The sequence below is a fragment of the Pelodiscus sinensis genome, chromosome 3 (genome assembly GCF_049634645.1).
Source record: "Pelodiscus sinensis isolate JC-2024 chromosome 3, ASM4963464v1, whole genome shotgun sequence".
NCBI classification, from domain to species: domain Eukaryota; kingdom Metazoa; phylum Chordata; order Testudines; family Trionychidae; genus Pelodiscus; species Pelodiscus sinensis.
This window is the reverse complement of record NC_134713.1, coordinates 70,552,473-70,576,580: the sequence shown is the minus strand read 5'-3', so window position 1 is coordinate 70,576,580 and position 24,108 is coordinate 70,552,473. Positions and strand designations below refer to the sequence as shown.

The following is a 24,108-nucleotide window of genomic DNA, read 5'->3' as shown; positions in this document are numbered from 1 at the left end:
TCCACCTTTGATTTCTTATGCAAAACCCACACTATTTAATCTAATCTAATCTAATCTAATCTATCTTTAAAATTTGATTTATTTGATTTTTCTTTTGAGGTATAATGTCTACCATGTACTATTTTGTGTTTTAAAAGTGTATATCCTAGCATATTGTCTTATAATTTGATTGTAAACTTTTTGGGGCTTCTTTCTGTTCTGTTTTTGTACTGCACCTAACACAATGGGGTCCTGATCCATGATGACAGTTGCTAGATCTTATGGTAACACATAAAATAATAAAAATAACAACGTGATATGTCAGAAAATCAATTTCCTGAAAGGTACATGCTGGGGTGAAATAGTTTTATTGTATATGTAGATGATGCACCATAAACTTTAATGTTTATGGTACTACTTTTAGGTAAAATTTAAAGAATTGATTTTTTTTGGTGTTAACAACAGTACAAAATAGCAGTCAGCCACTTTGTAGACAAATTAATACTTCTTGCATATAACCAAAATTAGAATGATATATGAAAATACCTGTAATAATTGTTACAGTATTATCTTAGGTTCACAATCAACAACAATTTGACACCCTTCCAAACAAACAAAATCTGCCAAAAAACCCAACCCCTCCCAATTTACTTATATCAAATTTACTCAAACCAGAACTGATCACCACAAATTTTCTTGGATGTAATCTGGAAATTATGGCCCTGAACGTGAAATTAGACCCACGTGGCTAGATATGTGAGTTGCTTGTAAAGAAAACAATTTTTTCAATCAGTATTTTGTATGGTTTGTAATGTGTGCCACTTAGTGAAGCTGAAAGAAAAAAGCCACTTCTGACATCTATGGATCACTGTCACGATATCTTGATACTGGATGCTAGCTAGAAAGCTAATTATTATTCTTATTTGTTTGTAATAGTACCTATAATGAGCTATATGCATCACAATCCTGAAAGTTAAACACCGTGTCTACTTTTATTGTTGCTTGTCCCATTAAGCAAGGCACTATGTAGGCAAATTGGGGGGAGGGGAGAAAAAACAACTAATAATCTGGTATAGACTAACTCGGCTACCACCTGAAGCTGGGGGGAAAAAGGCAGTTCCCATCCTGAAGCACAGCTCTATGTGTTTCAAACGCTTGAGGGCTACAATAACACTGCATAATTCCTGTCCTGTCAGACATTAGGTATCCGATGGCTACAACAGGTGGGCTAAAGAGGCAACTAGAGTGGGAGGAATGGATGATGATGTAAGAAAAGAAATAGAATTTGCAACAAAATACAAGCCCTTGCTTGCCATATATATATATATATATATATATATATATATATATATTGCCTGGTTTACAGATAGTAACCTGAGTGCAATTAGAAAGTGAACGTATGCCTGAAAGTGCATTAAAGGCTGTTACAAGGAGACGGGAGGGGGAAAATGTTCTCCTTAACCTTTAAGGACAGAACAAAAAGCAATGGGCTGAATTTGCACCGAGAGTGATTGAGGTTGGGCATTAGGAAAAACTTATGTTCAGTTCGGTTAAGCACTGGAACAAATTATCCAGGGAGGTTGAGGTATCTGTCTCCAGCACTGGAGATTTTTAACCGCTAGTAGACTAAGAGCTGCCAAGGATTGATCTATAATCCGTAGTCCTGCCGTGAGTGCCGGGATGAGATGACCTCTGGAGGCCCCTTCCAGTCCTACCACTCCATTCAGGTGGCTGCAGGGAATCTTTGCCTTAGCCCGTCTGCTCTTAGAAATCGGGGGAAGGATACAAGGTGCAGCAGAGAGAAAGCAGAAGCAGCCGGTGCAAGGTGCAGCCCCAGCCTGCAGCGCCCCGCAGCCCCCCGAGCCCGGCCAGCACGCGGTGTGCACCAGGGCTCCGCTGAATTTCTGTCCCTCCCCCGCGCTCTTCAGCCGTCCCCGCCGCCTCCCTCCTGCCGGTGACTCTGCCTGGCCCGGCGGCGGCGGGGTTGTTTCCAGGCGGAACCCGCCTGCGCGGGAACTGGCGCGCTCGGCAGTGTGCGCCGCCGGTCGGCGGAGCCAGGACACCGCCGGGCTCCCGCCGCCTCCTTCCTCCTCCTGCTGCCGGGCTGAGCGGCGGGGTCCTCGGTAGCGTGACACAGAGCAGCCGCCTCCGCGCCCCTCTCCATGGCAGGGAACTTCTGGCAGAGCTCGCACTAGTGAGTGGCCCCTGGCGGCGCGGGGCTGCCCTGGGGCGCCTGCTGCGGCAGGAGGGGTGCGGGGCCGGGCGGAGGCGGTGCCCGGCTGTCGGGGTGGCCACTGGCCAGCCAGCTGGGCTAGGGGCTGTGGAGACCACGGCCGGGTGGCCCGGGCTTTTACACCCATCCAGGCGCTCTTTAACCCGGTGAATTGCTCGTGCAATTCAAGTTCGCTTCGGATTCTCCCCCTCCTCCCGTTTCCACTGCATTATTTGTTTTAAAGCGAAGGCCATAGAAAACTTATTAAACTAACGTGGAAAGCTGTAAAGTGGGGTTGGAGGAGTGGACAATGACAATCATTTATGAATCCTAATAGAAATGACTGTTTCTCCCCTCTCCACGGTTTTGGCACATCCAAATTGTGAGCCAGAGAATGTGGGTTTTTTAACAGACAAAACAAAATGAAAAAAAAAAAAATTCTCCAAGCAATTGAGAAGGAAATCCAGAGTGTGACACTAAAACTTGTGACAGAAGGAAGAATAGTGTGATGGGAGAGGAATGTCTTTTGGCAAAAACAGGGATATGACCATTTAAAATAGGATCCATAGGGAGTTATAATTGATAATTTATTGTTAATTAAAATGACTTAAATGCAAATATTTATAAATAATAAAATAAAAACCTATCTGATTTACTTTAGGAGTTAGAGTATATTTATGTCTACATATTTAAAACAGCTAATACTTTTTTTGGCTTAGTAGCAATTTTCATGACAACTGCAGTTTAGCTATTTCCTTTCTCTTCTATTTTGTTCGTTACTCACTTGGCTACCCTGATTATAATAAATGGAGATGCTCAAATGCACAACAATTATTTACCAATAAATGCCTAATTTTCCATCTCACTCCAATGTAGGTATACATAGGTGAACTTTCTAGATTTATACGTAGCCCAAGGCTGCTCAAAATTACTTTAGGTGCTGCCCACCTCTGACGGGGGAAGACTTTGCATGTTGCCCCTGCCTTCATGCAAATCATCAGCTCCCATTGGCTAGTTCTAGATAATGGGAACTGCGATGATTGGCCTGCGACAGGAACAGAGTGCAAAGTCTCTACTCCCCAGGTGGAGTGCATGGTACAGAGCAGTACATGGAGGCTGTTTGGGGCAGCCTGGGGCTGTGGCAGGCATCCCTGTTGGGCCGCTGGCCAGGAGCCACCTAAGGTAAGTGTCTACCGGCTGGAGTCTGCCTCTGGCACCCCACTATCTCCCACTCCCCAGCTCCCTGCCCCAGATCACCACATAAACTTTCTGCACCTCTCCATCCCAGGTCACAACTCTCTCCCAGACCCTGCATCCCCTTCTATGCCCCTTCCCCAGGTCAAAATCTATTCTTGTGCAAATACCCCCTCCTGGATACTGTACTCCAATACACTGCCCCAGATCACAACCCCCTTCTTCACTCAAACTCCCTTTCAGACTCCTCACCCTCTCCTGCACCCCAATCCCCTACACTGAGCTCCCTTCTGCACCCAACCTCCATCTCAGGCTCTGCATCTCCTCCATAGAAAAGTACAGTCCTTGACCACTTACAAAAATCTTGGAGTGCCCCCCCATCAAAATTATTACCCATCTCAGAATTAGACTCTCACAAATGAAGTACATGTGTAAATATTTGTATGAAGCATCTGAGTAATAATGTTGCAAACTGATTAAAAAAGCTAATTGTAGCATCCCATCTTATTAACACTTTTAAGCAGTTGTATATTGGGAGTGCAGTAGAAAAGCCGCAAATGCTCAAGGAATGGCTGTATAAATACTCAATGTCGAATAATAAACTGAACCAAGAAGAGAGAGAGAGAAATCAAAAGTTAAACTAAATACATAAACAGGGCTCGACAAATAATGTAATCTACTTGCCCGTGGCGAGTAGATTACAACCCAGAAGAGCCAGCGCAGAGCGATCTGCACATGTGCAAAGCGATCTGCACATGCGCAGAACGCAGAACAGCACAAAATCACGCAGCTGGCGAATGGGACTTGCTGCCGCTTGGCGAGCCCTGTACATAAAGTAGTCAAGAATGAAGTGTTACCATATTTCATTATTATACAAGAATGAAGACTGCAGAGCAGTTCAGTTCTGAGTATACAGAATTTTAAAAACTCATATTTGAAAAATATAGAATAAAACATAAATAAGTGATAGTTTATCAGTTGTATAAAGTTTTCAGCAACAAAATTAAAATAAATCCTCTTACTTTTTGTTTTTTCCCCAAAGCTGACTGTAATGACCCTAATGAAAATTTATTTCACAAGCATGACTCTCTTATTGCAAGACTTGATTAAAGGGACACTATCAACTTGGTTTCCCACAAATGTAATCTGCAATCTAATGGAGTTGAAGACATTGCATAATGTTTGGGCATAGTTTTTTTTAAATTGCTTTCCCTCTCCAGTTTACAATGGATTTTGGATAAGCAAGATCTGTTGAAGGAACGCCAAAAGGACTTGAAATTTCTGACAGAAGAAGAATATTGGAAATTGCAGATTTTCTTTACTAATGGTAATCATTTTTATCTTTGACTCTGCTGTTTAACCCACACTGTATTTACCCATGTCTGAATCCATATTTCAGTTGGTTAGAATAAATAATTTTCTCATTAACATTTATATACATTCTCTCCACATATTTAACATGTAACTTAAAGTAACCGTCTTTTAAATATTATCCAGATTAGCTGTCCTCTTTGTTGTACAGAGGGTTTTAAAGATAAACTAGCTGTACATGTATTTCTTAGTTATCGTATGAAATTTTAATAGGCTTCCTTCTTATTTTCAAGATGTTTCTGTAAAGATAGGAAGGGCAAAAAAAAAAAAAAAAAAGGAAATTTCTATGTAGAGACTTAAGAAGTGGAATTATTTAGGACTTGATCCTGCAAGGTGATAAACATTCTGGACCTAACTAAACACATAAATAGTCTTGTGTAAGCACATGAATAGATGTGTGGGAGCAATGAGATATCTTTAAAAACCTGAGTAATGTAGCTGTTGCTGTAATCAGCATTATACTGTAATGCCTACATATCATATTAAGAGATTTAGGGTATATCCATTCTGTAGGGGAACCCCCCCCCCCCCAAAAAAAAAACTTAGCAATGAGTCTCAGACTCAAAACAGCTGTTTTGGGTTTCTGTTATGAGACTGACAATAGCAGTGTTGGAGCCCGGGCTCTCAGATTGTTTCTCCTCTCCTCCCCCCCATCACAAATAATTAGTGAATACTCGTGTATATCTAGTGGATTGTTTATCCTAAAATTCCTTGAGGACAAAGTAAAATAATATTCTGATTTTATAATGCAACAAGATTTAAAAGGACACTGATAGATTAACAGTCACATATTTCCTTATTTATGTTACTCAGATTACTTTAGATGTATGAAATATTTTAAAAATCTAACTTTTTTCCTTGATTTGCCTTTAGTACTTCACTTCTCTTGGACAAAAACATTAAAAACACACAGCAGAATTGTCAGTTTTAACTGTCAAAGTCACTTTGTTACATACTTAAGTCAGTTTTAAAAAAAATAAAATCAGCTATGACCATTGTCCAAGGAGGGATGTTTGTAATCACTCTCATATGTGGGATTGTGGATGTTAACTAACTAGAGTCTATGGTCCCCTTGTGGTAGATTAGTTTCCTTTTCTGGTGTTTATGCATTGGCACAGAAGCTCTGATGTTTGGGTTACAAGCTGTCAAGAAGAATATGTGAACTTTAAACAGATATGTTTTCATTTTAAAATCAGGTTTTTGAAATGGTTGTGAAAGCACTTAGTCGTAGTTTTAAAAAAAATATTGGAGAAAAACAACTTAAAATGTTCTTTAATATACTTCATTTGAAATATTCAATTTCAATTTCAGTTAACTTTTCTAAATTTCACTTGATAGCTCTCTCTCCTCTTAGGGGTGGATAAGACAGGGGCGGCTTGCCAGGTTTAGCTCCTGGTGGGCTCTCTCCACTCTATTTACTTGCCTGCCTGCAAGTAATGGTGGTCACAGCTCCTGTTGGCCACATATTGCCTCTCCCAATCAATGGAAGCAATGAAAAGCTGTGTGGAATGGGACAACGCTTCCCGCAGCTCCTATTGGCCAGGAACAGTGATCTGAGTCCAACAGGAGCTGTGACCACTGGTTCCTGCAGCCGTACAGGTAAACATAGCTCCTGGTGGGCCACCATCGCTAAGTCTGGCAGACTGGATCCAGCTGTGGGCCAGCATTTGCCCACTCTTAGCCTTGCAGAAAATCCCTACGGGAGGGGAAAATAAATTTAGAAAGTTCTATGTGGCTTACTACGTGGATTTTTTTCTTATAAATCATCCTCAGTGGGAGGACAACAGCCTATAGTCAGATCATGGGGAAACAATACTATAATTGTGTCAATGTCCCAAGATTCATTGGGAAGCTTGTACACATTCAGGTGTTCATGCAGAGATATTTCATGTTGCAGCTTGGCCCCTTTTCTGGCAGCATTGCTTATTTATGAGCCTTGCTGCTATTGGCAGCCTTGCCTTAGCTGTGCCTCTCTGATGGGGTGAGGACATCAGAAGTTAGAAACAGGGACTTTGAATAAACATAATCCTCACCATAACACAAAACATAGATTTTTCAGAAGAAAAAATGTGTGTGGCCAGGGAACAGGCTATGAAGAGTGAGTTTCCCTTAAGTTTATCCCAGCTCCAGCCAGCTGTGCCCCCAAAACCTTCATGTTCTCAGTTGGGAGATGTTTGTGCCCTGGAATTTGGGGTGAAGAGCTTTTGTTGTCTGTGGGAGACAGTTCACAATGGTGTATGAGCTAACTAGATAATTACAGGTGGTAACATCCTTCCCATACAGTGTAAGAATTGTTTATTTTTTGCTGTACATATTTAAACAATATTATGTGTGAACTAAATGACATAACTTGAGACCTCTGTATAAAAGACATGATACTGATAGGGCATTGCCATGCTCGAACTAACAGCAGAGAGGGAAGTACAGGAGAAATAGCATGTAGCAAAATGTAATGTTTCATTCTCAAATCCCACCTCTGTTCTGTATCCCAGATTTATGCATCTAATGTGCTTGGCACCTCTCCTGTGCTTGGGAGGCCAAATGAGTTACCTGCACAGCTGACACCAGGGCTGCTTCTTGGCCAACTGGCAGAGAACACTTTGCGATGGAGCAGCTGACTGCTTCCTCTGGTCTCCCACCCCCTTTCCCTAGACTAAATATGTCACTTCTCCAACACCTGCTGCCTCTGCCAAATCCAGTGACCGTGTTAATTTTGGCAGCTTTATTCAATTTGAAATGTATTTAAAAGTAATGGGTTTTAATTTAAAATAGTTAATTTTTAGACTGTTGGACACCCATAGTTTTGCCCAGTGGAGGGCTATGTAGTATCTGGTCACCTTCCCAAGGGACATGCATAATTTGTATATAATGCACCAAATTGTCATCCTCACCTTTAAGAAAAGGTTCAGTCCACATATATCACAGACTGCAGCATTCATCCTCTGTTATCAGAATAGCCTACTGAAACATGGTCTCTTTGGAGCCAAGCCTCTGAATTGAAAATGAGGGCTGTCTGATAACACTTCAGAAGAGTAGTGAGCAACCTGTAGCCTGTGGGCTGCATCCAGCCCATTGGGTGTCCTATGTGTGGCCTGTAAGATATTTTGTTTACTGTTGCCCATATGCAGGGTTGCCAGATTCTGCTCATTTCCATCCACGTAGATTTTTCCTAGAAGTATTAATATAGTGAAATACACATAAAGCAAGAGCACGTAAAGTGAGGAGCTTGCTGATTATGTGCAACATTGACAATAAGAGCTGTGTACTCCCTCTGTGTCCAATCAATATGCTGCTATACAGGCAGTCCCCGGGTTACGTACAAGATAGGGACCGTAGGTTTGTTCTTAAGTTGAATTTGTATGTAAGTCAGAACTGGCGTCCAGATTCAGCCGCTGTTGAAACTGACCAGCAGCGGATGAATTGGACACACCTGGGGCAGAGCAGCTGGGGTGCTGCTGGGTTGGTCCTGCAGCGCTGCTCCTCAGCACTACTGGACCAACCCGGCAGCACCCTAGCTGCTCTGCCCCAGGTGTTCCCTAGTCAGCCGCTGCTGAAACTGATCAGTGGCTGACTACAGTAAGCCCAAGGCAGAGCTGCTCTGCCCCGGGCTTCCTGAAATCAGCCGCTGATCAGTTTCAACAGCGGCTGAATCTGGACGCCTGGGACAGAGCAGCTGGGGCGCTGCCGGGTAGGTCCCCGCAGTGCCGCACCTCGGGGCTGCAGGGACCAACCCAGCAGCACCCCAGCTGCTCTACTCCAGGTGTCCCCAAGTCAGCCGCTGCTGAAACTAATCAGCGGCTGATTCCAGGAAGCCTGGGGCAGAGCGTACCTCGGCACTGTGGGACCAACCCGGCAGCCCCCCAGCTGCTCTACCCCAGGCGTTGGCTGCACTAGCTGCGCCACCCCCTCCCCACCCCAGCAGACCAGGGAGACGCGGAGCAGCTTTTCTTGCCAAGGAGGACGCGGGCGGCGGGATCGCGGCGTGTCTCGGCGGTCCCGCCGCCCGCGTCCTCCGCAGCAAGGAAAGCCGCTCTGCGTCTCCCTGGTCTGCTGGGGGGGGGGCGCGCTAGCTCCGCGTCTCCTGGTCTACTGGGGGGAAGCGCCTCCCACGCCGCCAGAGGCGACGACAGTGGGGGAGGCACCCCACACTAGTGGGGACCCCCCCCGTTCGTAACTAGGGGTCCGACTTAAGGCAGACTGACGTAACCCGGGGACTGCCTGTAATTCAGTCGGCACACCCTGCAAATTCTAGGTATGCAATTAGGAAAACTACCTTATCCTGTGAGACCGTCTCGGTTATAACAATCTTGTGGCCCACTGAAATGAAAGGGGGCCACTCATGTGGCCCACTCACTAACCTAGGGTGCCAATTGATGCTTGAGAACCCTTTGAACCCAGTTTTTTCCTTTGGGCCCACATAGAGTGCCCCAATAAATGGTACTAAATCATATTAAAAATGCAACTTAAATATTCATTTTTTTTAAGTCATCCAGGCTTTAGGTGAGCATCTTAAATTAAGACAACAAGTTATTGCCACTGCTACAGTCTACTTCAAGAGATTCTATGCCAGGTAGGACTATTTACTATGATGGTACAAGAATAATTTGTTAGGTAGATTTTGATAGCCTATTAAAATGCAATAATAAAATAAAAATACAATTTTTGTTTGTGAATAGTGTAAAATGTTTGTCGATGTTAATTTAAAGTTTTTACTTTTTACTTTTCCAAAGAAAGTGTGGTGTTCTTGAAAGATTAATATGTGAAAGTAAAACACTATATAATTTTGTTATAACATTTCAGATATTCCCTAAAAAGTATAGATCCAGTATTAATGGCTCCTACATGCGTGTTTTTGGCATCCAAAGTAGAGGTATGAAGTATTATCATTTTCTAATGTAAAAGTATATAATATATAAGGGAGATGAAACATTTAGGGTTCTTAAGATATTTTTTGTTGTTTCCATGATTTGGGGGTTCAAACTTCTATTTGTATATGGATTTTCCTATCGCTTTAGCATCAGAGAGAAAAGGCCCAGTGACAGTTGCTAAAAAATATTATTTCAAACTTACAATGTGTCCTGAGTTTCTGGCCTGTTTTCTCAACCCTAAAGGATCTTGAAAACCTTTAATAGAATGTTTAGATGATATTTTAATGTACAGGCAGTCCCCGGGTTACGTACAAGATAGGGACTGTAGGTTTGTTCTTAAGTTGAATTTGTATGTAAGTCGGAACTGGTACATATTGTAGGGGAAACTCTAGCCAAACATTTCTCCAGAGCTCAGTTTTATTCTCCCACACCTCACTTCCCTCAGTCCTTTATTCTCAAGCTGAGGTGTCTGCTGTGAAAAGCCGCTCCGCGTCTCCCTGGTCTGCTGTGGGGGGGGGAGGGCGCTAGCTTTGCGTCTTCCTGGTCTACTGGGGGGAAGCAGCTAGTGCGGGGTTGCCTCACCCCGTTTGTAAGTAGGGATCCGATGTAAGTCAGATCCATGTAACCCGGGGACTGCCTGTAGTTATTTATAAATCTAAAATTGTGCTGTTCTGTCAATTTTCCATTTTTCTGTTGTTCAGTTTTGTCTTTTATGTATAGAAACTGGTTAAATGTTTCTTCTAGTTTTCAAATATAACTGAAATTCGACTGTGATTTTCACTGTAAATGGGAAGGGATCTCCAAAATTTACCACACTTACTTTTTAAAATTTCAGTAGCTCAGCTGTTTATTTTGAAAAAAGAGTGTATATAGTTGGATGGTAAAGGATATTAGTAAGGAGATACTAGTCTTCCTAGCTGAAGTTCCCTGACGTGAGCATGGCCAGGGTAAGCAATGCCTGAGATTTTTTTTTATCATCTGGAGGCTGTTCATAGCCCTTTGTGAAATAAAAGGATCTCAGGTCATTCCTTGTTAAGTGTCCACATTTCCAGAAAACATACCTGTTATTTGAAAACTTTAATGTATCCATACAAGGGAATTTTCTCACACACAAAATCTGCTGACGTTACAGCTGGTTCACCTGAACCATGGTTATCACTAGTGGAAGTCTTTGTATAGATTAAGCTCTGGCAGCATTTGGTGTATGTTCATTTTCTTTTTATCACTGTGTTAATATTATCTGCTGAAAATATCAGATAGAAATAACAGATACATAGTTTTAATTTACACAGTATGGAAAACACTGGATGCCAGCAAAGGCTTGTCTGTAATAGGTCTCCCACTAGTGTTAAAAGGACAGCTGAACTGGTGTTAGCACTGGCAGGAATTGTTCTATAAAATTACCTTATGTAAATAATGCCTTGTCTTCTCTATTAATATTTCCAGCAGTATTGGATATTGAGCTACCCTAGCAACATTAACAATGGCTTTCTAGAATAGGGTTTCCCCTCAAACAAGGTTATAATGTATTGGTAGTGGGATGTTTGATCTTGCAGTGTGACTACTTATTCTGTATGGGTACTATAAATAAATCTGGAAATGTGAATCTGACATTTCTGAGCATTAAGTGTTTGTTACTATTTCTGTTTTAATGAGAACAGTGGAGTAATTATTAAAAGAAAAGTAATTTCTGTCTTGATATATTTTTACTTAAATAATTAACTTATTTCAATCAGAATGAGAAATTGAATAGTGAAGAAAATATTTTAGTTAAAATACAATGTAAAAAAGAAACAAGAGAGCAAAACCTAGTGCTTTTAAACTGATTAAGAACTGTGATCAGATGACATTTCAGCAAGTTCAATACTAACTTGATCATCTCATTTACTACTCTTTGCTCAGGAATTTGGTGTGGTCTCAAACACAAGGTTGATTTCTGCTGCTACTTCTGTATGTAAGTGTAAATGATGTATTTGTTATAGTATGTTAAGTAGTCTCTTCTCAAGGTAGAGATGTTCACTTAGTAAATAAATGGTTTCTTATTAAATCATGAGGGATTTTTAACCTTGCTCCATAAGAACAACTTGTATATAATCTGTAGAGCCCTGCAAATCTACGGACATCTGCTTTATCTCTGGACTTCTGCAGATATAAAGCGGATGTGGATGTGGTTATCCAGGGCTCACTTTTCTGGATGTAGATACAAATTTTGCATCTAGAACCCTGCAAATTTGTGGATATCAGTGGGAATCCACATCCAGAGATGTGGATATCCACTGCTCATTTTTGTGGATACAAGTACGGATGTGAATACAAAATTTTGTATCTGTGGACTCTAACCATCTATGTTTTTATGAGAAAAGACACCTGTTTTAAGGATGAATATGGAAGAAAAGGTCTTTCTTATGTATTATTTTACAATGGTATGAGTTCTAGTAGGAACATATCAGGCAAATCACAGCCAAAAATAAGGTGCCATGATGATTATCCTAATAAAGAAGCCCTGAAAATCAGCTCTATGTTTCAGTTCAAACAAAGGTGTAAATCAGATGAGTTGAGCTTTATTTGTCCTTTTTTTCGTGATTCCCTTTCATAGACCTATTGCTCTGTTTGAGATTCTTGATAAAGCTCCATACTTTTTACTTATTTTTAAAATACTTTTTGTTAAGAAAATTAGTCATTGCAAACACATTATTATAGATTATAATTCATTTTCATAGGTAAAGCAAAAAGATACTCAATTTTCATAGAGATAATATTTGGTTAGAGAAAACACTTAAAATTATTTCCCTCATTCTTCTCTTCCATTCTCTCCTATAACTTCCTCTCATTTACTGAGGTCCTTAAACTAATGACTTATGTAGATGAATTCCATGATCCAGCCCATGAGGTCCAGCTGCTCTCAGCTGACAATTTCTCACTGCATTGCTCTTTAAAATATAGGTCAATGCACTTAAACCCTCACTTACAGCATGAGAGGGCAGGTGATTGGCTGCATTTGTAGCTTGCATGTGCAGTGTATTACTCCATTAGGTTGGCCCTGGGACAATTCCACCACCAGGAGCTGAAATGCTTCTCAGTCCTACCCCAAGCAACTCTAGAGGACAGGTTATTGCTGACCTAGAGTGGCATCCATAATATAGTTTTAGTTTTAAAAATAAAAGATCTTCAGGTTGGAATCTTAAAGTTCATGGAATCCTAAATTTTGATATTTGGAAAAAGATTAAGGTTGCATATGATATAATCTTCTAAAGACTGACATACTTTAATTGAAAATATGTATATAGAATTCTGTGATTAAAAATACATTGGTACTGCGGTTAGTAGTAGACTTGCCATTTTACATTAAAATCTTAACAAAAAGGCAGATTTGTGTGGTACGTTTGTACAGCAATGAAGAAAGCAGACCTGTATTTGATAAAGATACAGGAATCTAAATTTTATGTTAGTCTGTAGGAATCTTGCTTTTTTTAAAATCCCCCTACATCAGAATCCTGTAGAGAAATGTCCTCTTCAGTGCTTTAAAAATGGAATACTCCACTGCACTTGAGAGCACATATTGATGACAATGCACAGGTGACGTTTTCTTCAACTTCATCTTTGTCATCTGCTTGTGCCTCTGTTAGCAGAACTTCTTCAGCAACACAGGTTCAGCTGGTTGGTGGAGAATTTTGGAGAGGAGGGAAGGGATGAGTGGTAGAAGTAGGAGATTCATAAAAGGCAACTAACAAAAAGGAAGATCTGTAAGTTGGTTGAGGCATTTTGGTCTTTTGCACTTTATGCAGTGGCTAGAGACACTGAAGAGGTAATATACACTTCCACTTGGGTAGAAAGCACCTTAAATTGATCTTTAGCAAGCTCTTTACAATACCCCTGAAGGTGAGGAACAGCTCAATAGGGAGCTCGTTCCAGCATTCTTTGGAAATAAAATCTTTTCCCCACAACACTTCCCAAATATTGGGATTCTTTTGCCAATAGGACGTTTTCTGTCCTACTTCAGAATCAATTAAAGAGCCATGATGAAAGGACCATTCACTGATGGGTATAACTGACCTGCAACTTGGGTTTAAAACTTGCCTTGGTCAGGTTATATCTTTCCAACACTTTTAATGCTGTTTTTCTGGGATGTAGTGGTATACACAAGGTTTTGTTTTTATAATTATTATAGAATTATATTGTTTACATTAGTTTGTATATTGTTTCTGGTGTAAAAAAAAACAAGTAAATGAAGTTATAGTAGTATGCTGAATAAATAATTCACGTAATCAGTGAGCAGGTCATTATTCTTTTTAATCTATCAACCAACTAAAAAATTCCCTTTTAATTTGAAATAACTAAAATTTCCATCTCTTGGCATGATCACATAGACAGAATTCATATGGAAGCACATGTGCATACATACAGGCAGTCCCCGGGTTACGTACAAGATAGGAACTGTAGGTTTGTTCTTAAGTTGAATTTGTATGTAAGTCGGAACTGGTACATATTGTACCCCAGGTGTCCCCGATTCAGCCGCTGATGAAACTGACCAGCGGCTGACTACAGGAAGCCCGAGGCAGAGCTGCTTTGCCCCGGGCTTCCTGGAATCAGCCGCTGATCTGTTTCAGCAGCAGCTGACTTGGGGACACCTGGGGTAGAGCAGCTGGGGTGCTGCTGGGTTGGTCCCTGCAGCCCCGAGGTACGGCGCTGCGGGGACCTACCCGGCAGCGCCCCAGCTGCTCTGTCCCAGGCGTCCAGATTCAGCCGCTGTTGAAACTGACCAGCAGCGGCTGAATCGGACACGCCTGGGGCAGAGCAGCTGGAGTGCTGCTGGGTTGGTCCCGCAGCGCCGCTCCTCGGCGCTACTGGACCAACCTGGCAGCACCCCAGCTGCTCTGCCCCAGGTGTCCCCAAGTCAGCCGCTGCTGAAACTGACCAGCGGCGAGAAAAGCCTGGTCTGCTGGGGGCGGAGGGGGGCGCACTAGCAGACCAGGGAGACGCGGAGCGGCTTTTCTCGCCGTGGAGGACGCGGGCGGTGGGACCGCTGCAATGCATCTCAGCGGTCTGCTGGGGGGGGGGGGCGCAGCACCCCGTTCTTAAGTAGGGATCCGACATAAGTTGGATCCATGTAACCCAGGGACTGCCTGTACTTTAAAACTTCAGATTCAATCCTTTAGTTGTTCAGAGGGCTAGACCCTCCACCCACTAATGCTATAGAGACTTAACAGAATCAGGCTGTAAATTATTCTGGTTCTTTATGACAGGGAATACTGTCTGATCAGAAAATGTTAAATGTCCATTGTGTTAAGAGTAGGATCTTCAAAATAGCTTTAAAATGCATGATCTGACAGAGCTGTCTGTCTGTATTGAAATGAAACTTCACCTTTCAGGAATTAAATAACTGAGTTTTACAATCGAGTTAATTCTCTTCCAAAAAGGATTGTTCTTTATCTATAGCAGCAGATGATTAATGACCAAATAAGAGGATTTGCGGTTCTTTAAATAATAGCAATAGGTAAAGAATATGATACAATTATATAATTTTTAATAGATTGATCTTTTTTTTGTTTTTGTTTTTTTTACTGCAGTGAAAACTAGGTTTTCGTATGCCTTTCCAAAGGAGTTTCCTTATAGGATGAATCATGTAAGTATAACTCAAATAAATACATAGCATGTGTGAGCAGGAATAAACTATATATTTTTTACAGGTGGAACAGCTCTGTAGCAACAATGTAGTGACCTGACTTCACCATACTGGCTCTGCATAAATATTTAGTTCCTTTGCCTTTTTTGTTTAATTCATATGGCTACAACATTGTAACTGTTTGATACAAAATAGTACAGTGTACCGTATTTATCAAGAGGCAATTAAATCTCAAGTTAGGGCTCAACTGAGAAAAATTTTAACTAAACAATTCTTTGGAAACAATTTTTTCAGGTTTTCCATGGAAATATCCTATTCTTTGCTAAATAATTCCTAAATAATATAGTTCCACAATTAACTTTGGATTGGTTGTAGGAAAACCATCTTTGGATAACCACATCCATTTTTGCTGTTTCTTGATGAAATTGTTATTTTTGTATCACTTACTTTCCTTAAATTAGCAGACAGAAATATTATAAAGGGAATAGAGAAACAAAGTGGGTCAAAATAAAATAGCAGTAATTATTCATCAGTGAGAGAGAAACTTTGTTTGATATCTTATATTTTATTGTTGGTTACAAAGTACACTGCTACAAGGTAGATCAAAGTAATTCTAATTCCTGGGATAATTATCAGGCCTACTACACATCGGAACAGTTGGCTCATGTTAAGAGTTTTTTAATCTGTAATAAAAGTATGTCCTTTTAGAGTGAAGAAGTGCCTACATAAGAACATAAGAACGGCCGTACTGGGTCAGACCAAAGGTCCATCTAGCCCAGTATCCTGTCTACTGACAGTGGCCAGCACCAGGTGCCCCAGAGAGGGTGGACCGAAGACAATGATCAAGCGATTTGTCTCCTGCCATCCCTCTCCAGTCTCTGACAGAGGCCAAGGACACCATTTTATCCCCTGGCTAATAGCCTTTTATGGACCTAACCTCCATGAATTTATCCAGCTTGTCTTTAAACTCTATTATAGTCCTAGCCTTCACAGCCTCCTCTGGCAAGGAGTTCCACAGGTTGACAACACGCTGTGTGAAGAAGAACTTCCTTTTATTAGTTTTAAACCTGCTACCCATTAATTTCATTTGGTGTCCTCTAGTTCTTCTATTATGGGAACTAATAAATAACTTTTCTTTATCAGCCCTCTCCACACCACTCATGATTTTATAGACCTCTATCATATCCCCCCTCAGTCTCCTCTTTTCTAAACTGAAAAGTCCCAGTCTCTTTAGCCTCTCCTCATATGGGACCCATTCCAAACCCCTAATCATTTTAGTTGCCCTTTTCTGAACCCTTTCCAAGGCCAAAATATCTTTTTTGAGGTGAGGAGACCACATCTGTACACAGTATTCAAGATGTGGGCGTACCATAGTTTTATACAGGGGCAGTAAGATATTCTGGGTCTTATTTTCTATCCCTTTCCTAATAATTCCTAGCATCCTATTTGCCTTTTTGACCACCGCTGCACTCTGTGTGGAAGTTTTCAGAGAACTGTCCACGATAACTCCAAGATACTTTTCCTGATTTGTCGTAGCCAAATTAGTCCCCATCATACTGTACGTATAGTTGGGGTTATTTTTCCCGATGTGCATTACTTTACACCAGTGGTCCCCAACGTTGCGTGGCTGCCGGGCGCCCGGAGGCGGGGCCACGCAGGAGCCGCGCGCCCGGGGACGGGGCCACCCACGAGCGGCGCGCCCGGGGGCGGCACTGCGCATGTGCCGCGCGCCCGGGGCAGGGGCCGGCAACGCACTCCGGGCCGGCACCGTGCATGGGCCGCACGCCCCGGGCCGCCCACGAGCCACGCGCCCCAGGCCGGCACCGCACATGTGCCCTGGGGCCGGGGCTGGGGCCGCCCACGCGCCCCGGGCTGGCCTTGCGCATGTGCCACGCGACCAGGGGAGGGGCCGCCCATGCGTCCCGGGCCTGGAGCCGGCACCATGCGTGTGCCACGCGCCGGGGGCGGGGCCAACCCAGATGTTCCGGCGGGCGCCATGGCGCCCTCGGGCACCGCGTTGGGGCTTTACACTTATCCACATTAAATTTCATTTGCCATTTTGTTGCCCAATCACTCAGTTTGGTGAGATCGTCTTGGAGTCCCTCACAGTCTGCTTCTGTCTTGACTATCCTAAACAGTTTGGTATCATCTGCAAACTTTACTACCTCACTGCTTACCCCTTTCTCCAGATCATTTATGAATAAGTTGAAAAGGATTGGTCCCAGGACTGACCCTTGGGGTACACCACTAGTTACCCGTCTCCAATCTGAAAATTTACCATTTATTCCTACCCTTTGTTTCCTGTCTTTTAACCAGTTCTCAATCCAAGAAAGGACCTTCCCTCTTATCCCATGGCCATGTAATTTACACAAGAGCCTTTGGTGAGGGACCTTGTCAAAGGCTTTCTGAAAATCCAAGTATGCGATATCTACTGGATCCCCCTTGTCCGCATGTTTGTTAACCCCTTCAAAGAACTCTAATAGATTAGTAAGACAGGAGTTCCCTTTACAGAAACCATGTTGACTTTTGTCCAACAAATTATGTTCTTCTACATGCTTCACAATTTTATTCTTTACTATTGTTTCGACTAATTTGCCCGGTACTGAAGTTAGACTTACCGGTCTGTAATTGCCAGGATCGCCTCTAGAGCCCTTTTTAAATATTGGTGTCACGTTGGCTACTTTCCAGTCATTAGGTACGGAAGCCGATTTAAAGGATAGGTTACAAACCACAGATAATAGCTCAGCAATTTCCCATTTAAGTTCTTTTAGAACCCTTGGATGAATGCCATCCGGTCCCGGAGATTTGTTAACATTGAGTTTTTCTATTTGTTCCAAAACCTCCTCTAATGACACTTCAATCCGGGACAGTTCCTCAGATTCATCACCCACAAAGGACGGTGCAGATTCAGGAATCTCCCCAACGTCCTCAGCCGTGAAGACTGAAGCAAAGAAATCATTTAGTTTCTCCACAATGGCTTTATCGTCCTTGATTGCTCCTTTTATAGCTCGATCATCTAGGGGACCCACAGGCTTTTTAGCAGGCTTCCTGCTTCTAATGTACTTAAAAAACATTTTGTTATTTCTTTTTGAGTTTTTGGCTAGCTGTTCCTCAAAATCTTTTTTTGCTTTTCTTATTACATGTTTACCCTTGATTTGACAGTGTTTATGTTCCTTTCTATTTATCTCACTAGGATTGGACTTCCACTTCTTAAAAGATACCTTTTTGTCCCTCACTGCTTCTTTTACATGGTGGTTAAGCCATGGTGACTCTTTTTTAGGTCTCTTGCTATGTTTTTTAATTTGGGGTATACATTTAAGTTGGGCCTCTATTATGGTGTTTTTAAAAAGTTTCCATGCAGCTTTCAGGGATTTGGCTCTAGTCACTGTGCCTTTTAATTTCTGTTTAACTAACCTCCTCATTTTTGCGTAATTCCCCTTTTTGAAATTAAATGCCAGGGTGCTGGACTGCTGAGGTGTTCTTCCCACCACAGGAATGTTGAATGTTATTATATTATGGTCACTATTCCCAAGCGGTCCTGTAACGGTTATATCCTGGACCTGATCCTGCACTCCACTCAGGACTAAATCGAGAATTGCCTTTCCCCTTGTGGGTTCCTGCACTAACTGCTCCAAGAAGCAGTCATTTAAGCCATTGAGAAATTTTATCTCCACTTCTCTTCCTGAGGTGACATGTATCCAGTCAATATGGGGATAATTAAAATCCCCCATTATTATAGAGTTCTCTATTTTGGTAGCCTCTCTAATCTCCCTCAGCATTTCTATGTCAGTATCGCTGTCCTGGTCAGGTGGTCGGTAATATATCCCTACTGCTAATTTCTTATTATTGGAGCATGGAATTTCTATCCATAGCAATTCTATGGAACATGTTGATTCACTTAATATTTTTATTTCATTTGATTCTACATTATCTTTCACATACAGTGCCACTCCGCCACCCACCCGGCCTGCTCTATCCTTTCTATATATTTTATATCCCGGTATGATTGTGTCCCACAGATTTTCCTCATTCCACCAGGTTTCAGTGATGCCTATTATGTCTATCTCCTCATTTAATACGAGGTACTCTAGTTCACCCATCTTATTAGTCAGACTCCTAACATTTGTGTACAAGCACTTTAAAAATTTGCCACTGGTTATTTGTCTGCCCTTCCCTGATGCATTGGATTCCTTTGTATGCGGTTGTTTGTCAGCTCTGGCCAATGGTTTGCCCTCTCCCCTCCTCTCTTTCCGACTACAGCTTAGAGAATCTCTATCAACGGATTCTCCTCTAAGAGAAGTCTCTCTCCGATTTACGTGCATCTCCGCACCAATCGGCTTTCCCCCATCTCTTAGTTTAAAAACTGCTCTACAGCCTCATTTTGAAGGCAAGATCTTTGGTAATGCAGCCTCAAAATGACGAGGGGATTGATGCAGATTTTATTAATATAAAATATATATTTTTTCAAATGCATTTACTTTTAGATTTTACTGTCGTATTTCCAAAGGTAAAACGAGTCTCCTTACACTCTTGGTAACTGTACTACATAAAAGAATGCTACTAAATTCTAATCTCAGTATAATTTTTCATTTATCTTTTTACTGCTCTCTAGCTGAGCTAGCCAGCCCAATGTTATATATATTAACTCTGCTTTAGATCTTGATCTAGATATGTGGGGCAATACTGTGCTACTATTTTAGGATTAAAGCTACATAAAAGTATAATAGTGAATAGAACTGCTCTTCTGGTTGTTGTTGAGTCAACATTCAGTTATCTGTTATGGTATCAGTTCCATGTACCCACACCTAGATGTAGCATAAGTTATAAAATTGTGGAACCAACACCACAGGAAACTTCATCCCGAGTCTTGAATATGAGATGTCTTGATGACTATAATTTCACAGAATATTTTAGTAACATTTTATACTCTAATATCCTATTCATCTTTGTCAATATGCCAGATATTTTTTCCATTTCATTTCAGTCTTTGCGGTAACAGTAGCTAAACTAAACCTACTAAGGCACAAAGAGCCTTCAATTTTATTTGAAATTTAAATAAAGTTGGGGGCATTCAGCATTTTGCAAGATCCAGCCCCACGTGAACAAAGCAGCCTAAGTACTTAAATAGATTACAGAATAGATTAAATAGATTACAGAACACACATGTACAGTGGTTACATGAAAATACTTACACGCAAAGCAGTGACAGAAAAGAAACTGTCCTTAGAAATGGAGTGGGTATTAAAATGATGATAGTTGACTAGTGCAATAAATGTTTTTTGTTGAGATATTTCTTAATTGGTTTGTAGTGTTTCTACAAAAGAAATTTTGCAATGGTAAAACTGCTAGGGAATGACTGGGGTTTCTTGTGGAATTCATAGTATATGGGAATGCATATATGAAAAAAATATTAGTCTGGCTACTGATTAACATATTCTTTCCTGTTAAGAGAAAATTGTTGCTTAATTATATTTTTAATTCTTTGCAGATATTAGAATGTGAATTCTATCTTTTAGAATTAATGGTAGGTGTCTTTCTATTACATTCATGTATTTTTACCTAGCAAGACTATTCTGGATTCTGCGCATATTAAATATATGTTTGGAACTGCTGTTTGTTTTTTCAACCTGAATTTCATTGTGAAGTTCTTATTGTCTTCTTTTTCTCAATAACTTGTGTTTTTGTTTTGTTTTTGAATATAGGGAGGTTAGTGGCCCTGTGTATTTAGGTTGCCTACTACTTCGCACAGTATGGGTATGTCTACACAGCAAAGTTATTTCAAAATAACAGCCGTTATTTCGAAATAACTTTACTAGCGTCTACACAGCCAAACCGCTATTTCGAAGTTAATTCAAAATAGTGGAGCGCTTATTTTGAATTTGGTAAACCTCATTCTACGAGGAATAATGCCAAATTCAAAATAGCTATGTCGAAATAAGTGCTGTGTAGACACTTATTTCGAAATAGGGGGCCTTCGGCCTTCCCAGGGTGCCCTGGTGTCCACTCCAGCCTCAACCAAGAACACTCCTCTCCCTCCCCCTACTGGAGCCCTTAAAGGGGTTGACTCTGGCCACAGTGCCTGTGCCAGCTCCAAACCTGCCAGCCCAGAGCCAGCAGTCACTGCCCTTGACCCAGTGGCCCCAAAACATGAGTCAGCAAGCCTCTGGCAGCCAGCCTTCCACCATTCCCCAGGAGCAGTCTGCCAGCTCCCAGGAGCCTGCCAGGGCCCGGAGAAGGTGGGTGCCTTCCTGATCCAGGGTGGAGATCATGGACCTTATTCAGGTTTGGGGGGGATGCCCCCGACATCCATGATCTCTGCACTAGATGGAGGAACGCGGCTGTCTATGGCAGGATAGCTGCCAGCCAGGCCACCAAAGGCCACATGCAAACCCGGGAGCAGGTTTGCATGAAAATCAAGTTGGTCCGGCGAGACTTCCAACCTTGAGCTTCTCCTCCCCGTTCTTCCCCTTGCTTCCCCCTTCCAGGTCCCTCCTCCCAGGTTTCCACCTCCCCTTTCCTGCCTCCTTTCCCCATTCTCACCAGAGTTTCATCCCTCCCCCCCCCCAGTTTTGTTAAATAAAGAGAGTTTGTGTTCATGAAAATACAAGTATTTTATTTTACATTAGGAAGGGGTAAGTGGAAGGACGTGAGGGAGGAATGAGGCACAAGCCCCCAGTGGGGTAGACCAGGGATGCTCTTAGTGCTCCTCAGGATGGAAGCTCTCCTGCAGGGCCTCCTGGATTCTGACAGCTCTCCCCCCACCTCTGATGGACCTCCCGGATGGCAGCCTGCAGAAAGTGCAGCCAGGCTCGTAGCAACATGTCCACGAGAAGCACCAACATGCCCAGAGACAGCTCTGGCTCCATGTTGCAGAGTGCTGTGGTGTCCCGAGTGAGGGCAACCAGAGCACGCAGAGACAAAATGCTTTGCTGTCCCTCATCGAGGTAGGCAAACAAGCAGGGAAAGCTGAGAACTGGATGTCCAGGGGGGTCCCTTTAAGCACAGGCCTCAGATAGCCTCAGGCAGCAGCCACACAAAGTAACTCCTGATCTGATATCCTGCCGGACCTGGTTCCAGCCAGCCTTAAATGCGATTCAGTATGGGCACGCTATTTCGAAATAGCCAAATGCTATTTCGAAATGCATTTTGTGTGTAGACGTGTTATTTTGAAATTAGCTATTAGAAATAATGCTGTAGTGTAGACATACTCTATAGGGTTCTAATGATCATTTTTTAAAAACTCGTATACCTCCGTTGTGTGTAGAAGGACTCTGATATTTGACAGGTTGATGACGCTAGGGTCAGAGATAGCAATGTCTCTTTTGTATTATGAAATTCTGCTCAGGTTTGTCTGAGACACATTTTTTAAAGTTGCCATTTTCCTTTCAGTTAACTTTGGCAGATTGCCAAAATAACTAAACATCGACATTCAAATTCTTACAGTGAAAATTTAAAGATAAATTAATATTTGTGAAGCATTCAGACATTAGGATGGCTAGTGCTCTAGAAAATACCACAAGGAAATTAATAATTCTGTGTTTGTTGAAGAAGTTGGGTTGTATCCTGTTAAGATGGGGCCAGACATTGACAATGAAGATAAAAATAAATATTCAGTACTGCCTCATTCCCTGAACTTCATTTATTTTCTGTACTCAGTGAGGCTAGAGTCCTGTGGAACAGTACAGTCACGATTAAATAGCATTCAATCATGTAACTGTATATAGACTAGAGCATTATTCAAAGAAGACCAAATTAAGGTAACAAAGGGATCTGAAAACCTGATGTTTCCTAACTTTTGAATGCTTAACACTGCAACCTAATGTTGTTTGAACATTAGATTTAAAATATGTAATTGTGTTGTATGTTTGTAATGTCACCACTGCTGTATTCAGTAAATGCACCAAATACAAGTTTGCAGTTCTTTGAGTTGCCCAAATACTAAATTATTTAGTGTGTACGTCTTTTGAGCATCATGCTAACATTTAGCTACCCCGACTCTTTTTGTTAGGATTATTGTTGGGATTATCTTAATGTTGCACAGGGAGTCAGGTCAGATAACTAGATCACACTTCAGATGATTATACCTTATAAATGCATGATAAAGATATGAAACCTGCGTTAATTTTTATAGATCTGGAAGAACAACATGCTTGAAGTTATTGCAGCAATGAAATGTCCTAAATTTGCTGTGTATGGCTTTCTGTATATTTGTAACAGGAGTAATATTTCTTTTGTTGAGAAAGAGGTGTTTTGAATGTTATTGTCCTGTGCTATGCTTAGGAACAGTTTCTGATCTTGATAATTAATTAGACATCAATTGCAACTGACTTTATTTACTTTTTGTGACAAATAACATTTGCCCCTGAATCACTGTATAGCTAATTTTTGATTTCTGCTTTGTGTGTAGCACATATTCACTGACGCAGCCCTCTATTGTTGCATACTGCTAACTAGGTATTGTTGGAAGATGAGGATTGATTTTTTTTTTATTCTTTCTTGTACACTCTAACTTTAAGAATAAGGAAAAAAATTAGAGCTGTGTAGACTTTTTAAACCAGTGTCAATTATTTTGGCAAGTTTCTCATATATAGTATTATTTAGTGACAGACTGTTTTCTGGCAGTGTTCTGAATTTTCAGTTGGGAATTATGGGTTTGTAGACAATTGAGGTTTCAGTGTGCTGCAGATGTGACACTTTGCCTCTTTAAGGGAAAAAGAAAGGATGGGACATTGACAGTCTGTCAATCAGTGTATATTTTGGTTCCCTCATTATCCCAGAATTAGGGTTCTATTATACTAAAATATATTAAATTGAATGGAAAAATAAAAAATAGATTGTTAAATCAGTGTTTATAATGCAAA

General features: G+C 41.5%; 1 protein-coding gene across 2 annotated transcripts in view; it reads left to right on the top strand.

Annotated features, from left to right (window-relative positions):
- The first annotated feature begins 1,960 nt into the window (after positions 1-1,960).
- The window catches only part of CCNC (cyclin C), a 29,492-nt gene continuing 7,344 nt past the window's right edge, over positions 1,961-24,108 (top strand). The window contains exons 1-7 of one of the 2 annotated variants that reach the window (XM_006118436.4): positions 1,961-2,173; positions 4,606-4,712; positions 9,242-9,326; positions 9,557-9,626; positions 11,527-11,578; positions 15,192-15,247; positions 20,736-20,771. In XM_006118436.4, coding sequence (XP_006118498.1) covers positions 2,142-2,173; positions 4,606-4,712; positions 9,242-9,326; positions 9,557-9,626; positions 11,527-11,578; positions 15,192-15,247; positions 20,736-20,771 — 438 coding nt within the window. In that variant the 5' untranslated portion in view covers positions 1,961-2,141. Of the gene's footprint in view, positions 2,174-4,605; positions 4,713-9,241; positions 9,327-9,556; positions 9,627-11,526; positions 11,579-15,191; positions 15,248-20,735; positions 20,772-24,108 lie in introns of those variants that run through there. The other variant, XM_075923926.1, reaches the window with a different exon arrangement.